At 36.7% G+C, this 27,836-nt stretch overlaps 1 protein-coding gene across 3 annotated transcripts in view; it reads left to right on the forward strand.

Moving 5' to 3' along the window:
* Positions 1 to 27,836, forward strand: part of LOC104910521 (uncharacterized) — a 118,432-nt gene that overhangs the window by 79,224 nt on the left and 11,372 nt on the right. For 2 of the 3 annotated variants that reach the window (XR_014882819.1, XM_085222081.1), the window contains 8 exons: positions 1,771 to 1,856; positions 5,673 to 6,397; positions 6,491 to 6,613; positions 15,216 to 15,284; positions 18,523 to 18,674; positions 20,146 to 20,494; positions 21,969 to 22,134; positions 24,138 to 24,244. Coding sequence is in view for 1 of the 3 variants with exons in the window: in XM_085222081.1 (XP_085078207.1) it covers positions 22,030 to 22,134; positions 24,138 to 24,244 (212 nt within the window). In the remaining 2 variants the exon portion in view is untranslated. The remainder of the gene's footprint in view (positions 1 to 1,770; positions 1,857 to 5,672; positions 6,398 to 6,490; positions 6,614 to 15,215; positions 15,285 to 18,522; positions 18,675 to 20,145; positions 20,495 to 21,968; positions 22,135 to 24,137; positions 24,245 to 27,836) is intronic. The other variant, XR_014882818.1, reaches the window with a different exon arrangement.

The raw sequence follows: 27,836 nt of genomic DNA on the forward strand, positions 1-27,836 counted from the left end.
GAAAACTGAAATGTCTGTTTCTAGCAGTGATTCAAGACACTCAAATCAGTTAGTATACTAACTTGCAAGAAATCCTAGGAAAAAACTTGGGTCTAGTTCAGATCAAAAACAACTTGTTTGCAACATAGGCTGTAATTACTTACTGAGGCACCACTATTGAGGATAGATATTACAATTGAGATCTGTGAAATCAGCTTTGAAAGATGTCTTAGCCGAACCAGAACTGCTAGATTCTTTGCAATTGCATGATATAATTTTCTAACAGTCACAGCTTTCTGTGCTTTACTCAGCTGAGAAGCTCTTACTATACATTGTTCTTGTTCTACTGTCAAATTATTTTCTATGTCTATTTTTCTGTGATAGGATGATCACTTTCTCTTCCACAAGCTGAAAAAGCTGAGATGCTTTAAATGTTGCATTATAATAAGAATGAGACCTTTTTGGATTCTTTTTGTTTTTCCACACTCACTTTTAACTCACTTTGTGTGTTTGAAAACAAGACACAAATACTATATTTCTAATACAAGTCCTGCTAGCACTCTGTGTGCATTCTTCATCTTTAAATTCCCCTCTTTGCATTACCAAAGATTGCATTAGACCTTCAGCAGTGGCAAGCTTATCCTGCAATGCTTGTAGCTGATGACTCATAAATCCTATTTTCACAGAATGAGTCTTTTGTCATGGCTTGAATGTTTTGCTTACATATATATTTCACATAATGCTTCTGTTTTAAAGCCTATTTATTGGCAGTTCATTCTTTAGTGGCTCTCTTCCTTGCTTGTTATTCTTCAAAACTTTTGTAGATGTGGCAGTAATTGCTTGTAATTATATTGCATTCTGTGTTGCTAATGAAAATACAGAAGAGCAATTGTCCAAAAGGGATTCTTAGAAGGATCTATCATTGGTTCTCTATCATAATTTCTATTTGGTTCAACTTCAAATCAATGTAGATTGCACTGAAAGTAATGCCTCCTACTGATTCCATGGGAGCTACAGCAGATGCAAGGATTACACAGATACAAAGATTACAACAACAATGTTTGAAAGAGTGCACTCTTAGCTACAAAACACTAATTTTCAACATAGTCACTGCCGTTAGCTAGGCATTTTTTTGCCAGCTATGAGCAAGAGCCTGCATGGTGCGCCCATAAAAATCCGTATGAATGTCTGGAATGTGGCTTGTCTGTGTCACTGTTTCCCTTGCTGAAATGAACTCATCATCTCATTATTCTCACATCTACAGTTTGGTCTCAATGTTCAGTAAGTGTCGATGTATGTCAATGGGTGCCATTTTTTCTATATAGAGGAATTCAGTGACATATTTTTGCTTCACACACTGTTCTATGTTGGATGCCATTTTGTCAGACTGCCCTTCTGCTACCATCTGTCATACAGCAACAAAATATAACAGGACACTGGAAAGGTTCAGCCTCTACTGCCATGCTGTACTGACAATAGCTGCATCGACCTCAGGGACCAACATAATAAAACAGGAGGCATAACTTTCAGAGCAGCCTTTGAATTTTATTACATGATGTTTTAATTTAATTTACAAGCTTTCTTTAGGTAAGTTAAATTATCTGGATAGTGGAAATTAACAGTGATTGTTTTAGCAATCCAGTACGCTGTTGAAAACAAGAAATCAAAGTACAAGTTACCCAGAAAAGTTTTAATCACAGAGAACTGCATTAAAAGCCTTTATTTTTATGATGATTATTCCTTATGGAGTCCCAAATAGATATTTCCATTTCTCCATTTCACATCCATCAGGACAGTCACTTAGTGGTTTCATGTGGACACTTTTTGAGTATTGAATGGGATGGATATTATTCTGACTCGCTGCAGAAATCGTACTGGTAAGTGAACATCTAAAATGTTTTCCTCATTAAGACAGTTCCTTGAAAAGAAGCAGAAAAGTCTTGTGATAGCTTGGCTTACATCTGAGAAGTAGCAATGTTAAAGAATATTTATCAGAGAATCATCAAGTCCTATCATCTCTCTGTAGTTTAGAAAGAAGTAGAAAACAAGAAGATACAAATATTGAAGAGTCTCCAGAGGCTCCCAGAATCTTTTATATAGGTATAACTCCTTCCGTAGATTCTCCTGCTGTGACTGAGACTGTTAGTTTATCAACTCAATCAAAATGCTGCCAGAAAACTCCAACAATCTCAAATAAGAAAAGGAGTTACTGGTAATTCCTCCAAGACCTCAATTACAAATTAAAATGAAACATGTATACTATCATCAAAACCTACTAATTCAGGTAAATTGTAATTCTTCTTTATATATATTTTGAAAGTGAAGACAAGGGGAAGACACAGTAAAAGGTGAGAAGCATTCTTGCTATATGGTGAGAAATGAACCAGAAATAACACCCAAGTAGGGGAGTTATTTATAGAAAGTAGAATCTGAAGAGAAATGCCAAGAGATGTCAAAACTGATTGAAACATGCAGCCTTGACAGCTTTGAAATTCACAGGCTGACTGCGTGCTAAAACTTCTGCATGATGCTTTATGTTCTTCAGCCACTAGGTTTGGCTAGCAGTTTTGTTTAAGTGGGTGAAGGAAAACAAGAAACTATGAAACATGGTAGCTCCTCTTCCCTCCCCCAGTCTTGCATAATGTATACTACTTACCACTTTGATACAGTTGAAATACTGACGTGAATCACTGAAATACCATTCTTTTCATTAACTGCAAAATGAAAGTTTAAAAAAAGTTTAAAAGGGATTAATTTAGACAAATCCCTATGCAAAGTTGATTCTTGATTATGATGCTGAATAACAATTAAATCCTTATTTTAACAATTCTCCAACAAACAAAAATATGCAGAGAGAAAGCACTGGGTGGGGTGATCTATTCTCCTGTCAGAGTACGAGTACTGTGTCTTTGGAGTGAAATCTTTTTGAAGATACACTACTATAAAAAATGTATAGTAAAGATAATGAAATACAGTATTTTCTCCATTATAGGCATAGATTAGTTGTAGTTCTGTAAGACTTGCCACATAATATGAAGGTAGCTGAAGCATGTAGCATAAGCCTTGCAAAACCACAAGAATATAAATGTTATTTTACTGTTTTATTATGTTTTGGGATTGTTGTTTTTTTTTAAATCTACTTTTTTGTTCTCCTTTCACAAAAAGGCAGACAAAATTGTACAATAGTTAACTGACCTATTTAAAGTTGTGTGGTGTCTTCAGTACACCTGAAACTAGATCTCTTAGTCTCACCCAGATGTCTGCATGGAGACCAGTAAAATGACTTTCCTTTTTTACAAAAAGAAAAATACATAGGCTTCACACGATTACATCTTACGTAGAAATATATAAAGGGCTTGTCAGATGTAACACTGTATGGATTCTCTCTTATTCAGGACCCATTATAACCAAATCATTGTAGAGCCTTATACAAAAGCAAGATACATGCCTTGCTCTTGTTTTCCTTTAAACTTTAGAAGAAAACTATCTTAAATAAAAATAAAAATAGCAATTACGATTCTTCTGCTAGTTTAATTTGCATTGAAAGCTCATGTGGAGATACAGTAAAATAAGTACAGAAATATGTTAGGAAGGATTCATCTGTTCTCATTACTAGACATTTCAAACTGGTATTTTCAAGCAATATCAGTTTTCTATTCATAACCACTTCTTAGAGTGAAAAAGTATATTGTTATAATAAAGGTAAATTTAGAAGTAATACATCACAATTGCAAAAGAGATTTTCCTACTGATGTGCTCTAAACTGGAGATGAATTAAACACTTCAATATTTCAATAATCATCAGAAAACCTTTTCAGTTTCAAGATCTAGATATGCAATCAATTTTATCTTTAATTATGTTTCATGGCATAACCTTCTGCTGACAGAACTACTCAAGGCTTATGCCAACCAGAATAATAGGTTGCATGTTATCGATTTAACTATCAGTTCTAGGAACTGAGCTTATGGTTTTATTAGACTGTTTTTAACAGTTACTTTCAGATAATCTAATTCTATACATCTAAACAAATATAGATCAGGTTCTCTTGAGATGTGCAATTGTTATACCTTCCTCGTAACCGCATACAATAATCAATTAAAATTACAGAGCATTCAGGATGTTCAGATGCATTATGTTGGATTCATTAAAGATCGAAAAATGTCAGTTAAGAAAGAGTGTATACAAGAGAGGTTTATACAAAATCATTTTATCAGAGAAACGATCTCTGAAAGCTGTAAAATTGCTCTCCATGGAGTTTCTTACCACGGAATATGTAAATTTCATTGCCCCATGCTAGTTTTAATGTATGCCCAGAAATTAAGGATGCTGGTTAGGAACTCAGGATGAACCTAAAATGTGTAATGTCCTCTATATTATCACAATTATATAATAAATGTTCTGTTCATGGCACTCAGACTCCAGCTAAAACTTTTTTTTTTTAATATGCATGTTGGACCAGAATTTTTCTGCTTGTTCTTGAGTAGTGTCTCTGCATGGATGTCTCTTTGGGTAGGCTTAGTGTCCTGAAAGCTACTGTAAGGTTCTCAGCTGGGATGCAGCTTGCTCTTTCCAGTTGGTATCACTTGGGAAAGCTCAGAAAATCTCCCAGAGGGACACTTCAGAGATTGAAAACTAGCTACTACTTCTGACTTTCCCCCAGCATATCTTAGTTGACTTGTATGTATATCCTTAAAAAGCACCTTCTGATAATACAAAAATCTCTGAAACATTCTAAGTAGATTAACATCCAGAACTAAACTGCTTTTAGATTCCTAATCCCCAGATCCCCACTTATTTTTATTATTTTAATTTGTGTAGATTTTGCTTTTGATTTAATTTGTAAGGAAAAAATTTCAAATTGTTAATTAACAGACTTAGAGAGAACCTTAAAGAGATGATTGCTAGAACCAGTTCTAGTAAGAAAACTTCTGAGGTTTAAGAATAATTATGGAGATTATGGATAATTATTTTTGAGGTGCATTATGCTGTATCCGAAAGAAGAGAGTACAATTTGTTTTGTTTGATATTGCTTTCTTTCTCTTTTAGTATGTTAAAGATTTTTGAATATATGTATATTTATATTTATATTTTTTTTTCCCTGGGAAGGTTGAAAGGTTTTGACTGAAAAGGATTTTTTTGCTTCTTTTTTATTTTTACATGATTTTTGTTATGATTTTAAGGTTTTCAGAAGCTCAAACTTCCAGTAAAATGTTTGAAATGGTTGAAACTGCCTTAGTTAATATTTATAGGTCCTTTTCTTTATATTCTAAACATGTACTCTATCAAGTAGAAATATGAGAATTTTCTTAAGATGATGTGTTCCTGCATTTTCTGTCACTCCTCTGCTTTTAAATTTCCTCAGCTGTTTGCTATCTGAATAAGCATTCAGATTCTTACATTGTGGGTTTGTGATCCTTTCTTCTAGGTTTGTGTGTACATTTACATCCTTTTCTATTTGCTGTGTGCTCACAATGTCTTTCTCTTTTACACAGAATGTCATTAAAATGTAAAGGATTGTACTTAACAAATAAATTTTGCTCCACTGAGGTGAGAAGCCTGCTGAGTCATATGAACTGAAGCTGTTTCCACTGAAAGCATGAAACATTAGTTTGCAATACCAGATCAGTTAGAATGCTAAACCCAAAGATATGTGAGTTGTTCTGAAAGTAATGCATCCTATTTATTTCCTTAGGAACTACAAAAGACAAGAAGAGCACAGTAACACTATTTGGTAGAGCAAATTCTCAGCTACAATACACTTTTTTCAACATGCATCTTCATCAGCAATGAATAAGAGCCTGCATGCTGTGCTCATTAAAAAATCTGCACTGGAAGAGGTCACCCACTGACACTGTTATCGCTGCTGAAATGCATCACTCATCTTCTCACTGTGCTCACATCCACTATTTGGTCTCCAGCAATGTTCAACAATTGTCGATGAATATCAGTGGGTGCCATTTTTTTCTTCATGGAGCACGCTTGCACTTCATCTGCACTTTCATGTTAGACAGTGTTCTGTCAGGCTGCCTCTCTTCTGCCATCTTTGCCATTTTCATACAGCAACAAATGTAATGCAAGATTGTCTGGAAGATTCAACCTCTAGTGCTATACACCAGCATCTGCCTCCATTGTAGACCAGCATAATATAACAGGAGGCATTACTTTTGGAGCAGCCCTTGTAATTTTGGTAGTCATTGAGATATATAAATGGTCAGATATATACCTGTATTTACAAGCCAAACCATACTGACACGTTGCTGATTCTTTCAGACACCAATATCTTCGTGTACAAGAAACCAAGAATTCACAGCAATGGCATCATAATTTTAAAAAGTCATCTTCTGTGAACACAGTTTTTCTTCTTCTTGCTTAGCTCACACATTTTTCTTATTTGAAAGTTATGGGGATTTCTGACAGGTGAGAAAAAGGATGCTTTTTTTTTTTTTTTTTTTTTTTATTCTCCATGTGTCCTATGTTTAATTTTCTTCATCATCTTTCTTTTCTTAATAGAGTTGAATAATAAATGGAGTTCCCACCTCCTGACTTTGTACTACAAACTGGTGAATCATTACAGATCTTTCAGTGCCACCTTTAGGGAAACTGGGAACTACCTTCAAAAACCTCCAAATATAGGTAAGTAATTTGATTTCTCTTCCCCATAAATCATTCTTTTTTAGAATATAAAATTAAAGAGATTTCTTGACGTTTACCTACCTTTACCTAGAAATAAAACAAAACTGGAAGGCATTTCTTTTATATTTGTTGTACTGAAACTTTTCATACCTTTTCAAAGTTAGATGCCTACAGGCTTTACTTTAGTTTAAATAAAAAATAATAAAAATTAAGATAAAGAAAATATAAAGCTTTTTTATGAAGCACTCTGAGACTGGATTTCCTTCTTTTTGCATACTCTGGGATGCTAATGAAATGTCAAGTAGATGATACGTCTCATCTTCTATATATAAAGCTCCTGACAATAGGAATATTCTCATTCAGTAGTATGTAAGTTTGATATGTACAGTGGTTTCCATAAAAACCAAAAAAAATCTGAGCTTATTTTACTTCGGGATCTCGATAAGAGTCATATGAAAATCTTTGTGTTATCTTCCAGATTAGTATTGCAACTTCTTGTTGAAGTCAGTCTCACTGAAGTTATTGACAAAATTCCATTGATTTATACTATTTGCATTGTTTTATTTGTTCATACTGCTGTTTTTATTTTACGATAGTATTAACACAGAAAACAGGCTTACAATAGTAAAATCACAGCAGATATTTTCTTGCTTTTCTACATTGCTAGTTTCAAAATAATTACAGATACATGCTTATTGTGTTTCTTCTTGATATCATTCAAGTCCAGAAATCTTCTTACGTAGGCACTTAACGATACCAATTCTAAAGATTATATTCAATTCACTGTACTATGTCCCATCCCTTACTAATAGCTTAAAGTTCATTAGAGCTTCTTAGAGTGGATTCTTAGGTGTGTTAACTATATGTACATATATTCTGAACCAAAGTTTAATTATTAGATCTAATGCACACATACAATATATACAATCATTATTCAATCATATTTCATCCTAGTCAAATACAGGCAGCTTTTCTGGTATTCTGTTCTCCCTTGTTGTTGTTGTTGTTGTTGTTGTTGTTGTTGTTTTAAATGTTTTGGAAGTATCTTTCCATACAGTATTATAAATTCTGTGAGTAGGTGAATTTTCATAGCTTTTTTTTTTTTTTTGCTAAAAATGAATCTAAACAGAATAAAAATGAAATTTTATCTGAGAGCACCACTGTAGGTTGTTGTCCATGTGTTGACAACCAACAGAATAGCAAAGATCTGTGAAATATGTAGGTGGCAATAATATCTAGTTATTTTGCTTTTTGCTAGTCAGTTGCATTGTCTCTTACTATTGTAAAAATATTATGATAACTAGAGAATTGAAAAGTCATACTAAGATATACTCCTTTCTTTTTCTCTATCTTGTTGGTCTTCCAGACTGCAAATGCACATTTTCTGCTCATGTTGGGTTGGTGTTTCATCTACCAACAGCCTCAAATCCTTCTTCTCAGAGCTGCTTTCAGGCCGTTCTCTGTCTAGCCTGTATCCATGCTTGGCATTGCCCTGACCCAAGTGAAGGTCCTTGCACATGGCCTTGTTGAACTTTGTGAGGCTGGTAATATTAAAATTGAGTAAGTGAGAACAAAGTAGATCTGCAAAATCGTGACAGTAATAATTAAATCTTCTGTCTGGTGTCAGGTAGAGTGTCAAATTGGTACATGCCTGCTTTCTTCTGTCTTTTATAGGTACTTGTTAAGTCAAGTATCAAATGCACTACAGTAAACCAATTTTCAGTTTATAACTTCAGCAAAGCATGTGCATAGTACTGTGTTTAATGTTTTATGAAATATACCTTATATCTGTTTGTGCTGAAGTCTAGAATAAGATTCACGATAAGGGAATGTTACATTAAAGAAGACTATGTTAACTGGTTATTCAGAGAATGATATTGGGTGAGCTCATTATTTAGAGTTGAAAGACATTAAAAACTATAAAAACTGACCAGTTTCTAAACACACACAGTTACCTGTGGTGCACCTACAGTTCACTAATAGCAGTGCATCTTTTGCTCACAGCAAGAAGGCAATGTAGTTGGGATTTTCTACAAAGCTTCAATGACCTCTGGCATTTGTTAACGATACTTTTTGAAATCTGAAAGCATATGCCATTCAGGGAAGTTGCAGTAATCCTAAAACGCTTATTGCAACAGTTGTCTTTTAGTTCCTGAATGGTCTGGGTGTGGTTGGTATTTGAATGACATATTTTTGAGGAGTCAGTCTTTTCATTTTGTGAAGTCTATTGTGCTTTTATGTTACTATCTGCTCCCTAATCGCTACTGCGTTGATTCTGAAAATTCTGCACTTTTCAGTTACAGGAAATCTGGCAAATTTTTTCTTCCTTCTATTAAATAAAAAAGTTGTAGATACAGCATTATATATGATTAATACCACGTGTGATGTTTAGCTTTTGTATGTCTTTCAAAACTTGGGGATTTTTAGGGAAAATAAAGAAACCTTCTCCGTATTTTTATTTGAACTAAGCATATCCTATTATGCTTACTAAGAGATTATGACAGCCCATTTAAAGGCTGAATTTCTGTAATTTTCCTCAGAATCTCTGATTAGTCCTTTGGTAAACACACACAGCATTGTGCTACTGCACTTATGATGTAGCACAGCACTGTGGAGGAACAGGAGTAGCGTGGGTCCTGCAAAGTGGGGCAGAGGGTGTTTGTCCTTTATTTCTGTTATGTAAACATTTTAGCTCACTGCAGACCTCTCTGTGTTTTCCTGACTAAGAGTTCTTTGGATTTCAAATGAACCTCTGACCAAACAAAAGAAGGTCCTAATTACTTAGAGCTCATTTTTTCTCTGATAGAGTTTAATGGGTAAGAAGTGTTACTATTGATTTCCATGGGAACAGGAAAGGGCTCATGTTATTCAACGCACACTGAAAATCCTATGACAGTTACAGGAAGGAGAAAGAAACAAGTTAACTCTTGTTAAATTGCAGGATGAAAATTGTATATTAGGACAGTTGTGCCTCAGGGTGAATGTGTAAGTGTAATAGTACTGAAACTGCCTCTTTTCAAAATATACGCATCCGTGACAGTTTGCTATTGAAAAAGCCAGCGATTCACATATGTAAAAAATAGAAGCTGAGCAAAAATGTCAAGGTGCAACAGAGGGCAAACTTAAATTACTTCTAATAAGAAAAGAAATTGTTAGTTTTCAAAAGGATAATTGCTGGGTCTCTTCCTAGGAATATATTTATATCATTAAAATATCATTTATGTATTAGAAATAATTATAAGTTAGGTGAAATAATTTTTCAAAGTTGGAAGTAGTTAGAGAAGCCTCCTATTCTGTACATTTCCTGTGCACAGAAACAGCTCACAGCACGGAAAGGAGGAATAAGCGGTCAGTTTTTGTGCTGAAAGATCACTGTAGGGTTCCACAGAGATGTATTCATCAGTGAAGTGAGAAAGAGAATGAATGGTGAAGTTATACAGTTTGGTAGGTTATTCACCATAACAAAGACGAGGGTAATGGCCAAAAAGATACAAAAAAAAAAAAAAAAAAAAAAAATTTCAGGGATTGGTGGTAAACTAGCAGATTAAATTCCATATCAATACACATAGTGTGATGAACACGGGAAGAAAAATCATTGCAACATAGCACGTATGGTAATATATATATATATACGGAATTAACTCTTACAGTGAGAACCTTATTACTGAGTAGTGTTAGAATTCTACAATATTTAGCTTCTATTTCTTCTGTATTCAAACCCCAAATATTTTATTAAAAAAAAAAAAAAGAGAAGGAAGTGGAGAGCATTGTTAGCCATTATATATGCATCTGCCACTTGACCTCAGTTTGAACGCTGTGTACAGATCCTATCCACCTTAAAGCAGTACGGTAAAATGTAACAGTGTAGATATAGCATAACAAAACTCAGTAAAATATAAAGAAAAGTGATGAGGATAAAGAGAAGTTGAGACATTTTTTGTGTTTGTATTTAGGGAAATTCAACTATGTAAAATGGGGAAGAGGAGGTGGGAATAAAGTATATAAACAAGAAGGTACCTGCGCTCTTATGCTTGTGGGGGTATCCGTAACTGATCGGTCAAAATCACACTAGTTTTTAAACCATTTTCAGTTGATACCAATATCTCTATACTTAGCAAATATATGTACTTGCATACTATACCGCTGAAACAAAGTTTCTGTTCAGGAAGGACAATAACCCTTTTATTTGCACAAACATCGTCCTTAAATACCCTTATATAATTTCTACTGGTATTACTGGATATCTTATAAATTCTAGTGAAATGGTAAGCAAGTGGCGCTGGACTGAATAACAGAAAATTCTTATAAATCTCTAAGTCACAAATAAATGGCTTAGCAGCCCTTTGGGCCTAATTTTTTGCATATTAAATTTTAAATTTAAATTAAATTTGCATATTAAATAAGTCAATTATATATATTTATTAGATTTACGACCTCTTACTGTTAAGCAATTAACAAACAAACTATGCCATTCTGTGACATCCATTTACTTCCCAGTTGATTTGTTTCTTTCTCACTTTTTCAGATTGCTCTGCCCTTTTAAATCCAGGATGAGTTGAGAAACAAGACAAAGTTACAAACAAGCTTTTTAAGGCATTTTATCTTCCCCCCCCCCCCCCCCCCCCCCCAGTGGATTACTCATACCGCCAGTTACTTGGATTCTTTTTGAAAAATGTGTTTTAAGACAGCGTGGAATGTCTGCAAACCACTGAAATAGATGGGTTTACTATTGCTCCTAGAGTACTCTTTACCTTCAGCTGAAGAAACAGTATGCTTAACTACGAAGGCTTAAGATTTATATTCAGGATGGGTTGAAGTGGTGCTGGTTCAGAAATAAACAGTATTGCTCTGGTTTTAATTTAACTTGGTTTGGAGAATCTCTGATGTAGGTATGAATTAGCATGGCCGTATTTGCGATAAGTGACAATTACATGGACATGCTTAGCTTGTTCTAGCAGTGATTGCTTTAAAAAATCTCCATCCATCTTTCTTTCAAGTCCATGCCAGTATTTTATTTTGCTGCAATGAAGATTTTGTTCAATGTGTTGTACTTATATCTTACTCAGTTACCAGTACGTTATGATTTTTCTTTGACAACAAGTTCTTTTTGAATGGGATAATTTTTAAAGAGGCACCATGCTTTGTATTTACTGCTACTCTCATAGAATCGTAGAATCATAGAATCACCAAGGTTGGAAAAGACCTAAAAGATCATCTAGTCCAACCGTTCACCTATTACCAATAGCTCCCACTAAACCATGTTCCTCAACAAAACATCCAGTCTTTCCTTGAACACCCCCAGGGTCGGCAATTCCACCACCTCCCTGGGCAGTCCATTCCAGTGCCTGACTACCCTTTCTGAAAAGTAATACTTCCTAATGTCCAGCTTGAATCTCCCCTGCCGTAGCTTGAATCAGGCAATAAGATATCTGCTACTGGTGGTACTGTATTTGTGAATAGAAGTGAACAGTTAGCACTACGGTGAAGGGGCCAAAAATTTTGTTCTGTAGCAACTAAGAACCAGATCTGAGGGAGTTCAGTATTATCTGATTTTTTCCATAAATGATAGGAGTATTTAAATGTATAATGTCTTCCACAGTCTTATTTAATCAATTTGAGGGAAAAATAATAACAGCATTAAATCAATTTCTGTGTAGAAAATTGCCTAAGGACTTAGACCCCAAATGGTTTGAATTTCAGTATAGAACTAGAGATAGCTTATTTTCACCTCTAACAGCAATTTTTCCCTCAGCTTCCCAATTCTGCCTCTGCATGTTGTATTCTAATGCAGATACCCTGAGTATGAAAAAGAGCTCTTCTGGGCATTTTGAATCCAATTTTTATGAATATTGTTTTGATGTTATCTATTTGCACAGTTTTCTAGCTTTGTGTTAGTAAGCCACTCCTTACTAGAACAAGTGGGGAAATTGATATTTATTCATATTATATCTATTAATATTACTTCTATTCAGCTGCATTGCCCACTTAATCAAACATTTATTGGCATGAAATGGAAGTGATGTTTCCTTTCTTTTGAGTCCCTGGGAACTGTGCCCATCATCCACAACTTTTCATATATAATGGAGAGTGGCTCAGCAACCATGTCACCAGCTCCTTTAGGACCCTGGCATGCATGTCAACCAGCCCCATAGACTTGTATACATTCAGTCTGATGAGGCGATCTCAGACTATGTCTGCCCTTACAGCTGGGGAGGAAGGGAAGAGGAATTACTCCCCCAGTTCCCACCTAGAGGCTCGGAGGTGCAAGCTTAGGGATGTGAGAGACAGGTAAATCCTGATTGCCGGTGAAGACGAAGGCTTAGTACCTCAGCCTTCTCCATATCTGTTGTAACTGGTTCTCCTTTCTCACTTACCAAAGGAGGTATGCTCTTTTTGTCCTGCCTCTTCTGGCCAACTTACCTATAGAATCCCTTCTTGTTTTTAACATCCCTCACAATGTTCAGTTCCACCTGTGTCTTGGCTTTCCCATTTTGCCCTCTGCAAGTCCAGACAGCATCCCTATCTTGTCCCCAGGTGACATGCCCTTGTTTCAACAGCTGGTACAATCTCTTCCTTCAGTCTAGCCAGCAGGTCCTTGCCTAGCCATGCCGGCTTCCTGCCTCCCCTGCCTACTTTCTTATTCTGAGGAACACAGAGCTCTTGCACTCTCAGAAAGGCATCCTTAAAGTGTAGCCAGTTTCTTCCACTCCTTTGTCTCTAAGAACAGCTTCTCAGGAGATCTCATCCAACAATTCCTTGAACAGCCTGAAGTTTGCTCTTCCAGAGTTCAGGGTCCTGACTCTACTCTTTGCCAGACCCACACACCTCGAGATCACTAATGCTTCATTCACTGTGTATTAATAAGCCCTGGTGACTTTTATCTGACTGGTTTGTTGTTTTTTTTTTGTTTATTTTGTTTTTAAAGAAAAATGTCAAATAATTTGAAGAAATCCTGCTACTTAAATGGTGTTGAATTTAATAAGAGATTCTGCAACAACTTAAAATCTGCTCAGGAACACTAGAAATGCTTTCCTCTTCTAATGAGAATCTTCAAAACCAGCTACATTAGGTGTTCTAGTACACCTGGTTTAAGTTGTAGTTTTTCAGTGGTTTTTGGCTTTCCTTGCATAAACATAAAATGTCTAGATAGTGATAATTTAATCTACTTTATTCATATAAATATGCTATACCATCACATTAGGAAACTTCACTTTATTTGTTCTGGTTTTATACCCATTTAGCTCAAAGTTGCTTCTCCATCTTTCTATTTCATCATTTGTATTTTTAATCCTACTTAGTTTCAAATAATTGGCAAGTGAAGTGTTAATTAAAAAACTGTTTTAAATACTCTCTTGAGCACATACCATTTCCCATAGATTTTTTTGTGAAGTTTCTGCATACTCAAATCAGCTGTTTCTAATTCAGCATAACGGTTAGCCATACAAGCTTTATTAAGTATTACAAGTTAATTCTGTGCTAGTTACTAGAGGTATCCTGGATTTATTTTCCTTTCTTCAGAAACAGTCTCAGTGCTCTTCTGCCTTTATAGATAGATAACAAACAAACAAACAAAAACCCCTCAGTTGTTCAAATGGAGCAACAACCATTCAAGACCAAGGATGTAAGTAAAATACATACAACAGTCCTATTGGCATACGATCAATTGCAACTACTACAGTTTGGATAGATTCCAAAGATTGCATATAACTTTCAAATAAATAGCCACCCTTACATGGCAAAACTGGTACATAAATAGACAGAAATAACCTCTGTATGGTGCCAGGACTTGAGCTACGCGAGCATCGTAGAAGAGGTCAAAAGGTACCACATTATTTTTGATTGCAAAAATGTCTCCCTTTTTAAAATAACTTACCAAATGAAATAGCTGTGACATTCAAAGCATAAGGGCCAAATAAATTCATGGGATTTGCAAATATTAAGAACTGCAGTGCATTACCTTCAAATCTTGCTTGAGAAAACAAGAAGTCATTTCAGAACATCAGAAAAGGTATTGATGTGTTCAGAGGAATGCCTACGCTTTTCGGGCCGATGGGAGAGAACTGAAGGTCGCTGCTTATGCAAGGTGTGGCCTCTCAGAGACAATACCAATATTTTATTATGAGCAGAAAACATTCTGATTTGACAAAGGTCATGCAGAGCAGCTTTTTTTTTCTGGAAAAAAAGGATTTTATTTATTATGCTACATCACAGGATTTAAATCTTTTCAACCTTGTGCTGAAGATATTTCTTAGGCAGTTTTTTCTGTTGTGATTCGCATATTTGTAGAAAATTCTGTAAGAAAGAAATGTCCTTGTCTCTTTCTTTTCCACAGAAATATCATCTTCATTGAAAAACAACCTTTGAATGTATTAAAGATGTTTGGTTTTTTTTCTCAAAAATGATAAGACTAAGATAAACATTTCACTCCTACACTTTTATATCATTAATAATAACTGACTGGGGGGAAAAATAAATGAATAACCTGAATTTTTCATTCTGTAGCTCTTAATTTATGCTTTGTGGACTCTCAAATTTCTATTGACCCCCTCTTTTTTTTTTTTCTTTTTTTTTTTTTTTTTTTTTTTTTTTTTTGTATCAACAGGATGAGCTCACATTCATTGTATGGGTTCGTGAGCTTGCATAAGTGACACTGCTGTGGAATGATTCCAAAGTGAGTACTTCTTTAATAACTCTGAAATAACTAATGCAACTGTGGACCTTTAACCATACATGCTTAAACAGAGAAACTACCCAAACTTCAGCTGAGTTATCGTGGATTCCAGTTTCTTGTTTTTTCTAACAAGGCGTTACCTTACCTACAAGTTATGTGCATGTCTTAGTAAACTAAACAAAATTACAGTACAGTAAAATGTGGTTGGATCTAATCAGTTTCTCATTACATGTAGATTTATTAAATCTGAGAACTAAGCAATGCTGAATTCATGTCAGAACCACGGTTAAAAACCTGGTGTGTGTCAGAACAGGATGTCTAACTGTGTCATTCTCGGGTTCTACACACGGCATTGCCACCTCTTTTTCCACTCTGCTTTGAGGTAGGTGAGATAGCTTCCTTCTGTAAGCATATTCCAGAATAATATCTCACTTTATTGCTGCTCCTTATCCTCTGCACCGTGGCAGCAGGGTCACAGTTTGTGCAATAAAATAGTGGCAGTAGGGGTCTCCTGATCCGCGTTTGTCTGGTCCAGCTTCTCATGTTACTGAAATTCCTTTGTATTTCTGTGGACCTGGAGAAGCTGATGATTCACATTAATTGTCACCTTTGCATACTGAAAAGAGTCTGTGGAATTGATAGGTTATTTTCCCTGGGATCTCATTAAAGATGGTGTAATCTGGAAGTTAGCCCAAAATAAGATCCCCAGCGTATCATAAGGTGAAAAATCACCTTATTTCCTCCCCTTGGTCCCATGCTGGAACTCTTTCTGTATTATAAATGAAACTTTGTTACAGATTCCTTGTACAAGCATTTAACAATAACATAAGCTTCAGCTGAGCCCTTTTATGGTAGATATAAGGTGTTATACATAATCTTCTTAGGAGCTTTGCATTCACTGCCTTATAGAGGCAGAATAATGATAACAAAGTTATGTCAACTTGGTAGCCAAGAAAAAGAAATGTTATCATTTCAAGTTATATATTCTTCTAAAGAGCATTTAATTAGCAAAACAAGACACAGTAGTTATTGTTCGTTGATTAGAAATGTAATAATTACTCCTGATTAGCTGATAAGAACAGGATAAGTAGGCAATTACCATTTAAAAAACTGAAATGCAAGTAAAATCAGTGGAAATATATATTATCTTGAAGTAAGTGGTAACTAAAATACATCATCTGCTCTTCTTTACAAGGTACAAGTTAAATTTTCTTTCAAAAAGTTCTTAGCATATGCTTTCCTCTCCCTCACTCTTTTGCTTTCAGTTGTCCCGGTTTCTGTAAAAGCCATTGTTTTTAAAGAAGACAACTGGTCATCCAGATTGTGTCAAATTTTTCTCAAAGAGAAACTCAGGCTTAGAAGAGGATATATATTCCAATTTTTTTTGTAACCTTTATTAGAAGGGGGAAACAATAACATTCAAGAATATTTGCTCTTATTCGGCTCATAAATTATTCTCAAACAGACTGAAATTAAGGAATTCACTCCTATTCAAAATTACTCAAAAATAGATTGTGCAAAGATAGTCCTGCTGTTCATTGGGTCTTTTTATAACCTGAATCATATTCCATTGTTCCTTTACTTTGATTAGATCACTAAAATATTTATAAATCTTTTAAAGGGTAATTGGAGATTTTCTAGCATTGAGTTCTTGAGGCTAACGCTGAGAAGTAGAAGCTAACAAATCCATCCATTAATGAAAAGTAAAGTTGAATAACAAATAATCAAATGTCACTGACAACATCATAACCTTTCATTTTTGTAAGGAATGGGTGTCTCAATGCTAAGTATTCTAAAGTAATGCCTTCTATTTTATTGTTTTGACCCACAATGTCAGAGGTAGATGTTGGTGGTCTGGCAGTAGAGGATGAAATTTCTTGCCAGTGTTCCATTACATCTTATAGCCATGAGACAGCTGGCAACAGAGGGGCAGTCTCACAAAATTCTGTGAGACTTCTGACTGGAAGTGCGTGCAAAACTAAAGAGTGTTGTGGAATTCCTCAACATGGGAAAAATGCATCTACTGATACTCATCCATACTGGCTTACCTCTGAAACCAAGCAGTGGATGCACGCAAGTCAAGTGGCAGGTGGTACATATCAGCAGCAGTGACAGCAGGTCACCTCTGTTTGTGCAGACTTTTATGAGCATGACACGTAGGCTCTCATTCATCACTGGTGAAAGTAAATGGCTAATGGTGGCAACCATGTTGAAAATCAGTGTTTCGTAGTGGATAATTCTCTCTTATCAAATAGCGTTATTGTGGTCTTTGATCTGAATGGAGTGTTCATGGAAATGCATAGATGTTATTACTTCTTGAGCAACCAACATAATTTTTATCATGTTTCAAACAGTTTAAAATGAGACACTTACTCTGGTCTGCTGTGCAGTACAATTTCTATTGCTCAGCTGCTATAAGGAGATTACAAAATAAACTCAATCTCCTCTGAAGGATAGCTTTTAAAGCACGTTCAGAAGCAAGTAACTCTTTTTACACATCTTCTAAGGTTTGTTTTTTAGGCATCAGATGAAGGGTGAAAGCGGTCATGGCCAAAGCGCTTTTGTAGGCAGAAAGGTCATAGGGCAGCCTATGCATTGGAGCTTATTAACAGCTGTCTAGTTTAGATCAGGAGCACGGACTCTTTCTGAGGACTGACTGCTTCCCCTGAAGAGGGTTCCACATGCATTTCTTTGAAGGCAATACTATCTCAAATATCCTTATCTCTAACTACTGCTTCTTACCCCCCTTGCTGCTTTGCTGGTACAGCTCTTTCCACAGCTTAGTAGTAAAGTGGACCAGAGAACTGATACAGTAAGAAAAGCCAAAATAGTACTTTTTTTTCAGCAGCATCACTTGCACTCAAAATAGACAGAGAAGTAGAGCATGTTAACTTCAACGAATAATTTATCTCTGTCATATTATCTAAAAAATAAGGTATTTTTAAATAATGGAAGCATATGTTAGATTTCTATTTTTAGGCAAAATTATGTTATTTTTAGATGAAATCATATTTCCATAGTTATACATTAAAGATAGTAGTGCAAAAATATTTTCTAACTGTAGCCAATTTTTTTTTCCTGAAGTTAGATTTGGATCATTTTCTTATTTAATTATTTTTATTTAACTGAAATATTTGGTATAATTATGTAGATCAAATAATGGCTGTGAACCTGTGAAGTGACATTCTGAATACTAACACCGAGTACTTATATTATTTTTTTTACTTTCCATTCGCAGCTTATGAGGGAACCATTAGTTATACAGCTGCTTTGGTTTTCTGAGTACCTCAATGCAACTTCACTTTTTGAAGAAGCTGCAGCTTTAAATAAAGCCTGTTTTTGATTTATGCAGTTGTTACATTTCCACTGTGGGAATACAGAGCACCACAAGTAAGTTCTCTGTAATGATTATCATTTTGGTGGCATGAGGATGATGTGCACAGTGCTTATTGTATTGGATACAATTGGATACTTATCATGTTATTTAGATAACTATACATAAATTTCATGAGAAGATAAGCTAGTGAAAGATCACAATTGGATGGAACTAATCTTATTTTCCTTCTGGAAAGAAGTGACTATCTCTTGATTTTCCTTGAAAATACGAGGGTAACAATAAAAAAAAATAATTCCATGATGACTTGCATATCCGTCACCTTGGGTAAATATGCACAAATTCATTTTCAATTTTTCTCTGTATTTCTCTAGCACTTAATTTTGTAAAAGTTCAAAGTACAAATTCAGACTTCTGATTCTATTTTTCTGTATTAGGCTTCATCTTGGCATGAAATGTTGCAACACCAGTCTGTTTGCCATTGTTCTTGTAATTTTATTTTTCCACTTAGCATTTCTTTAATGCACAGATTTGAGGAAAAAAAAACAGAAATGCTAAGTGAATGGATGGCTATGAATGGAGACTTTAGGTTTGTGGTCTCCTGCACTGCAGGATGAGACTGAAGTAATGAAAGCTTTAAATGATCACTGTGTAATAAAATCGTAGACTACAATTTGGATGACTGTCTCAGGACATGCTCTTTAGCATGATCTTGGCAGGGGGGTTGGAGCGTGATGATGCTTGAGTTCCCTTCCAACCACTTTATTATTCTGTGATATACAAAATGAAATCCTTAGTCTTTGTTCTGTAGAAATGATTCTTATTTTATACTAATTAGTGTTTGTTGGTTGTTTTTTTTTTTTTTTTCTGTAAATTGCTGAATGTGTAAATTAGAAGACTTTAATTTTCTGTTTTTTTTTTTTTTTTAATTATAATTATTTATCTTAATTAAAACAACAGGAACTTTTTTTAAAAATAATACTTCTGGAACAATTTTTGTCGATTAAGAACATGAAAAATGTTATCTCGCCTATCAAGCTAATTGGTTTTAATTCCAAATAAGCAAAAGGCATTTTCTTAGTCTCAGCTAGGACAGAATTATTTTTTTTCAGAGTGCCTGGTATGATACCATGTTTTGGTTCTAGGAGAAAAACAATGTTGACAACACACTGATGTGTTTATAGTTGCTCCTGGGCAGTGTTGTACAGAGAGCCAAGGCTGTTCTCAGCAAAGAGCCCAAGGAGCTGAGGGGGAATGGAATGGGGACAGCTGACTTGATCTGGCCAAATTGTATTCCATACCATATGACATCATGCAGAAATAATGTTAAAGTGAGATTAACGCCACTCTCTCTCTTCTGTTTGCTGGGGAGTTAGTTAGCTGTGCATCGGTTGTTACATACATTCATATATATGCATTCAAATATGTATACTGTCCTAACTATTAACAGTTCCTCTATCTCTGTATATGTATATATATATCTCAACCCATAAGTTCCAATTTGTTTGTTTTTTTTTTTTTTTGCAGTTCTTTCCCTCATCTAGACGGGAAGAAGGGGGAAGTGCAGGGCTCAGTGACAACTGGTATGCTTCTAAATAGTTGTGGAACGGTATTTATTGCACTACAGCTGGAAGCTGTGGGAATACAAAAAAAAAAAAAAAACACCACAAAACACTGTTCACAGCAGCAGCTGCGGTGCAAGATATACAGTATGAGAACCAAGGACATCTCTAGAAGAAGAAAGAACAGCTCTGATTGGATAAACGCCTTCATGAACAATTAAAGGAGCGGTTGTAGAATACTCTGTTGACGTGTAATGGTGGATGGAAAAGTTGTAAAGATGGATGGGAAAGCAAAATAAGGAAAACTTGTGGAGGTATATAAGTGATGTGAGAACTTATAATAAGGGATTTGGATCATTCATCTGAGTCTGTGCATCAGATGTTGCAGGAAGCAACTCTTAAAAATAGGTTACGTTTAGGGTGGAAATTGGTCAATCTACTAGTGGATTACCCTGGCATTGCTTAACTTTCCTCATGGCAAAGGTATTTTCAGCACAGTGGCTGTGCAGAAAAAGGACCTTTAGAGAAAGCATGACAACACAGAACTTTCATCGTATCTCATTTAAAAAAAAAAAAAAAAAAAAAAACTTTCCTCTGAAGCCAACACATATTTGTCTGAAAAAGTATCCATCTTAAGCTCTGTCATTTACAACTAAAACAAAATGAGAAAGAAGAATCTTTTGGGCTTCTCTGGCCTCAAGTCATTGGATCAACTGGTATCTAGCATTGCCAGAATCCAAAGGTATTTTCTTACTGAGTCTCGTGCGAGTCTCATATTCTGATAAAAGGAACCAATCCTTTATTCAGCAATAATATCTAATTAAATACCGTTGATTTAAATACGTGGTTATAAAGAACATTTTCCTAATTAGTATATGGGCAGTATATGCAAGGAAGGTATTTTGAAAGTGCATTATATAAACAAACATAATTTCTTATTGTGACACTGGAGAAACTTCACCTCAGAATCTTGAGAAAAGGAGTCTGTACATAAAAACCCTTAGGTTACTGTAGTTGAAATACTTTAAAAACAGATGGAGAACATGGTGTAAGCAAACCTGAATGGAAAGTACATGCCATGAACAGGGACACCTACAGCTAGATGAGGTTGCTTAGATCCACATCCCGCATTTATCTGCATTTTCCTGAAAGAAACATAAACTTGTCTAACAGTTGCAGAGGTCTTGTCATTCATTAGAAAAAAACTGGAAAATCATTGCAAATTCATAGTTGTGACAAGAAGCATTTTGTTCTGTTTTTACTTCATCTACCACAAGATGGATTTAGTTTTTGGTTAATGTTATCGCTATTCTGTGATTCCCAAGGGACTTTTCTTTAGAAGCGAAGGTTGTGGAGCAATAGTTAGCTGTGACAGCTACAAGCAGACCATTCTCGGATAACTCAGGTTTTTGTAGGAAGAACTGTCAGAAGCTAGACAGTTGGAAGTATTTCACAAGCTGTCCATTTTCAGTAGCAAACTCAGGAAGGAGTAGTGATAAAACTTACAGTTGAGAAAGAGCAATGTACTGCATACTCTTGCCATTTGAGAGCTAATCATAGAAGGAGGTTGCTCTTTGGGGATGCAGTTTTAGGAGATCAGAAACTAATGAAATGGGTAGACAACAATTTCCTTTTAAAGCATAAGATAGCTTTTTGTTTTTTAAGGGAAAATATATACCTCATTTGTGCACTTACTTAACTAAATGTTGAGCACTACTGTTGCTTTTTTTCTCCACATACGCCACTGAAAGAAACTCTGCTGCAGCAAAGAATTTTTTTCTTCCCCAGAAAGAGATTGTGAAGTTATCCGATCCATCATTCTGCTCAAAGAAGTCAACCTTGAAATCAGATGCCACTTCAGCAGCAAGTGAGATTGCTCAGGGCCAAATCCAGTTTAAATTCCAGTCGCCCCCAGCTATGGCTTTCTTCCTCCACCACCAACCAGACAGTGCAGGTATGTGAGAATATTGCATCTAAGATACAAGGCTCTGCCTTTTCCTTTATCAAGCTTCATGAGGTTCTTCCAGCTTGTCATTGACTTTCTTTTAAACAGGAGCTTTACCCTGTTCAACCCTTCTCCCAATTTAAATAATTTTATGTTCTGCAGACTATTTTAAGAATTTGAGAGACATTAGGGAAATAAGAAAATTGTAGCATGAAACATGCAGGGTGGCTTAACTTGAGTAACTGTGTTATGCAGTCAAACTGAAAAAAAATATTTTTTGAATGCTGTTTCTGGTCACAGGATGTGGCAAAATGACTATATTGGGGCTCAGGTTGTGGCTCTTGGGTATAAACTGCTTTCTAGTACCATTGCAGAAGAGTCCACTGCAAAAACTGCCAGCAAGGTAAAAAGAACTCAAAACATGTCAAATGGCAGACTGGGAAAGAACTTCAGTATCAAGTGACTTGATTCTGTACATGCACACTGCCTTCCTCAGTATTTTTTCCTCTTTGAGATTTACGTTTTTTATACGTCACTATCACTGCAAGCTTCTCTAGAATAGTCATATTTTAAAATGCTTTTTATTTCCTTTCTTTTACTTGTCAGAGTACTGTGCCTGAAATGCAACAGCTGTAAGAGAGTTAACTTTCACCCTCTCAGAATGGCAATCTTTTTTCTGTATACCAGGCATTTTGATATGTCTTATGCTCATGAAAAACCCTTTTAATTGCTTACTAGAAAACAAACTTGGTATATAATCATGCAAATATATTTAGGGAGTTACAATCCTTAACAAGATCAGTTTTTTTTCCCCTTAGAATTTTAAGGCAACTGATTAATGTCTCATTACTTTCACCCATGAATATAGGAAAGTTTACTGGTAAGCTCACAGAAAGCTAAGCTACATAGAACAGTTTCAGTAGCAAATATTCCTTTTCATTTGCTTCAGAGCTCTTCCTACTACCTGTTTACAAAGACACCTACAGATGACCACATTTAATTTGGCACAGAGCTCTTATGAGAATGTAGGTTGTCATAGAAGCATTTCTTTTTTTTTTTTTTTTTACTTTTCTGTTACTCTGATTTAGCAGGGCTTTGAGTATATGGTTAAAAAAAAAAAAAAAAAAGCAGAGAGCAGCCACGCAGCCAACTTCCTTCACTTCTGAAGCATTACTTGAGGTTTTCCTGTCTGTAATGCATGGGCTTTAACAGGAATCCAAAGACAGCAAGCTGCCACCAAACCATCACTGGTTTTTAGAGACACCAAAGCCGAGCCCTGGTAAGATCCCCATAGCCGGGTGCTTTCCCGCTCAGCTAGAATTCCAGCAGATGTTCACTCATGCATATATTTCCAACTGAAGTCTAGCTTACCAAGGCTATTAGCAGCATCTGTATCAGAGGCTTAAGTTCTCGTACTTGGAAGGGGAGGCCCTACAAGTTAACAGCATTTAAGATGACATTTTGGGACCTTTGGGTACATGAACAAATTGAGATAGCACATTGTTTATCAACAAAAGAGTTACAGCCACAGTCTGTTAGCAGCCTGGCTCAATCCTTGAAATGCAACTATGAGCTGGTAAACCCAGATTGACAGTATTTTTTCCTAAATGTAACAGTTGATCTCTATTACCTCCTCAAAATTCACACATCTCCTTGTTCAAGCAGGTAGCGTGGATTACTGCAGTAGAATCCTCAGAGCACAGAACTCTTCCTATGTAAAGGGCTTAACTAGACTCACTTAGCTGTTTTCTTGTTCAGTTTTCTACTGATCCCAGTCAATTTACTTTGAAGATGTAGCAAAATATCCGTAGTGAACACAAAATGTATACTTACTGCCTGCTGTGGGAGCATTTCACATAAAAAAACCCAACATCTTCAGATGTACAGGTGAAAGAAAAATCTCCCTAGGACAACCTGAGTTATTCCACTTGGTGACCCCTCAAGTCCTAGAGGAATGTATCTTTCCATAGCATCTTGTGCTCAGAAAGCACTTTAACTCTGTTCTCCTGCAGAGCATGGAACCCAACTCCTTCCAGTCATGCCTCTCCCCTTCAAGCCTGAGACCAAGCCTGCCACAGCAAAGCAGCCTCCGCTACCCAGGAGCCTCTTCCAACATCTGGTATCCACTCACCCATCCCAGGGGAGCCCTCCAAAGCTGGAGTACTCTCCATCTCATTCCCCTCCTCTCCCCAGCTGCTCCCCACAGCTGCTTCCATTCCACCCTTCCCCCTCCTTCCCCTCTCTCCCCCCCCCCATGAACACCCCAAAGCTGGGGGGCCCCTTCAGCCCCTCTGTCCCCAGGGAAGGAAGCCCCCCAGCTGGGTCTCCCTCTGCCCCCCCAGGGTGCCCCCAGCCAGTCATGGCTGCCCCAGACCAAGGTGACAGAGCCTACTCCCCCACCAAAAAAAAAAAAAGCTCCACCAAAGTAATAATAATTTAAAAAAAAAAAAAAGTAAAACCCCCAGGACTACACCACTCCCTGCTTCCCCTAACAGTTACCACCAATCAGATCCAGCAAACACAAAACCAGAACAAAGACGACCCACATACTGCTATTATCCCCAAACTATCAATATACCAATATATCAACTACACACACACACACACACACACACACACACACACCAATCCATCATCAGTTAAAGTGGTTACAAAGTACATAGAGGATACAACACATTGTATAAAACATGGAACCATACAAGAAACAAACATAAGAGTTGCAACTGCACATGAATATCAACTTGCCACAGACAGCATCCTGTGATTCTTCAGGAGTAGTGACACGAATATTACATAATGAATAAAAGGTAGAAAGTGAAAAAGAGACAACCATACATTTGACAATAACCATACATTTAACAATAACCAAAAACAATAAATAAGTAAAATAAATAGAGGTATTTGTGGCAGCTGCTTTCCCCATCCAAGTCTCACTGTAAGCCAGGATCCAGATGGGAATTCTTCAGTGGAGGTTGTGATGTTTATGAATAGCCATACAATATTACACTTCAGTTAACTCACCAAAAGCATATCTAGTTCAATTTGACAATATGTGGACTTGCCATGTAATGTTTTCAAAGATGATCGTCTTGAGAACTTTCCACTTGAGCATTTCCAAAGCAATTCAAATGCTGAAAGATATAAATACTAGTTTGGCAAGTTCAAGTATCTTTATAGTCTACAGAACTTTTCAGAAAATAGTGTGTGCAGGATACGCAACAGTATTAACCATAAGAGGGGTACTCCGGGAAACATACACATCTCTTACCAAAGCTTAGACACTTTCCAGCAACCATGTTTTGGATGGACTGATGTGACACTGAAAAAAAACATTAGTGCAAAGGGCTTCATGATAGATTTCTTTCATGACCACGTCTAATAGATATTAAATGAGTCCCTTGGTTCATTTCCCAGTTTGTTAGGAATTTGCAAACACCACGGAGGAGTTATATGCAAATCATAATAGTTTGATAAAAAGGGGTGAAAGAAGGGGTCAAAAGCAAGTGCATCACTGTGCAGTGAGTACTAGTAAGCCAGGATGACCTGTAAAAACTCTGAACCCAGTTGTGAAGTTTAACAGATCCAAGGACTGATATCAGTTACCACCGACACCCACAACAACCCAAAACATAATACTACTGCAACCAAAATATGTAATCAAGAGGTATAAACGGTATTCTAGCACGATCACATCTTCAACATATATATATTTCTTTTGTCACAAAATACAAATGGTTAAAGTCACCTATAAGCCTTTCTGTGTTTAGTAAGGTCCCACAGAGATCTTCTGTAAAATAAAACAAGACAACGACTTGCCCTTACTGGGCTTTGTTAATATGGTTAAAAAATGAGGGAACAATCCAGAAAGTGTTGATTTTATATTTTAACATCCTTTTTCCAGGTGTCCTTAGCCTTCCAAGAATATTTAGTAAGGGATTCCATCAAAGGTTAGGAAAGCTGACCTCAGTTTAGCTGAGTCAGTTGACACAGGCTGGCCAGAGAGACAAGATGATTTCCCGAGCTTATCAGCCACTGAATTGTGACTCACAGGGGCAATTGGCAAGAGTGGTGAGGGCTTGGGACAGAAGTCGTTAAATCGAGGAGCCTGTCCTTTTGTTGGGATCTTTCTAATGCAGCAAAAACACAACAGCAACAACAGCAAAAACATGCTTGCTTGTTGCTAAGAGCACACCAGTTGTGCTTGGCCTCCATGTGACATCCGTAATGAGGCCTCACCTCAGGGAACAACACAGGCACCCTACACAAGAAATACTTTTTCTCTCCAGCACCTGCCTCAGCCATGAGCTTCAGCCCAAGGGCAGCACTTGCAGTCTAGGTACATAAGTACACAGCTCACCACTGCTTGTAGGGCCTCAAGAAGCTTCACACCATCTGAATCCTCATTCCAGACCTGTAGACCTGCAGGAAGAATAGAATTGATTGAGTTAGAACAGACCCTTAACAGTCATCTAGACCAACACCCCTGCAGTGAACAGGGACACCTACAGTTATGTCAGGTCTCTACATCCAGACTGACCTCATATATCTTCAGTGAGGGAGCATCCACCATGTCTCTGGACCAGCTCCTCCAGTGCTTCAATACCCTTATTGTAGAAGTTTAATATCCATTTAAATCCTCCCATTCAATTTGAAACTATTTCTCCTTGGCCTATCACATCAGACCCTGCTAAACAGTCTGCCTTTCTTTCTTATAGTTTCCCCCTTTTTACTTACTGAAAGGCAGCTATCAGGTCTCCCTAGAGCCTTCCACAGGCTGAACAGCCCTGGCTCCCTCAGCCTGTTCTCATAGGAGAGGCATCCCATTCCTCGGATCACTTTTGCAACCCTTGTCTGTATGCACTCCAACAGGTCCATGACTCTCCTATGCTGAGGACTCCATATTTTGACATGGAACTCCAAGTGAGGCCTCACTAGCACAGAGCAGAGGGACAAGGTCACCTCCTTCCATCTGCTGTCCACACTTCTTTCAATGCAGCCCAGGACACAGTTGACTTTCCAGGCTGCAAGGGCACACATGTGGTTTGTGTCTAGCTTCCTATCCACCGGTACCCCCACATCCTTTGTGGCAGAGCTTTTTTATCCTTTCATCCCCCAGTTCCATGGGTAGTAATGATTGCCTTGACCCAGGTACAAAACATTGCATTTGGTCTTGATGAACCTCATCAGGTTCTCCTAGGCTCACTGTCCAAGCCTGTCTAGGTCTCTCTGGATGGCATCCCATCCCTTGGGTTTATCAACACCACTGCAGCTTGGTGTCACCCACAAACATGTTGAGGGTTCAGTTGAGTCCATCGTCTATGAGTCTCAGTACCCACCCCTAAGGGACACAACTTATCACTGATCTCTATCTAGATGTTGATCTGTTGACCAAGACTTTAGGGGTCTGCATTGCAACTTGTTTCTTGTATATCAAACAAACCGCCATCTAATGCCTATATTCCTAATTTGGAAAAATGTTGTTACAGCTGGAAAGATTATTACCGTGAAAATGGGAAAAGAAACAAACAAGGAAGGAATGCTCACCTGCATCTGAAGATCTAGGTTTGCTGGAAAGACTCCACAGCAGAGAGATCTCCAAAAAGAGATCCTTCCCCTGTGGCAGTCAGCCCTTAAATGGGGTCATGAAGTGGGGCCAGACTCCACTCCTTTCATTCACAAGCTGAATCACCTTCACCTGTGCTCTCACTGCT

This window comes from Meleagris gallopavo, chromosome 4, assembly GCF_905368555.1.
Source record: "Meleagris gallopavo chromosome 4, MGAL_WU_HG_1.1, whole genome shotgun sequence".
Classification (NCBI taxonomy): domain Eukaryota; kingdom Metazoa; phylum Chordata; class Aves; order Galliformes; family Phasianidae; genus Meleagris; species Meleagris gallopavo.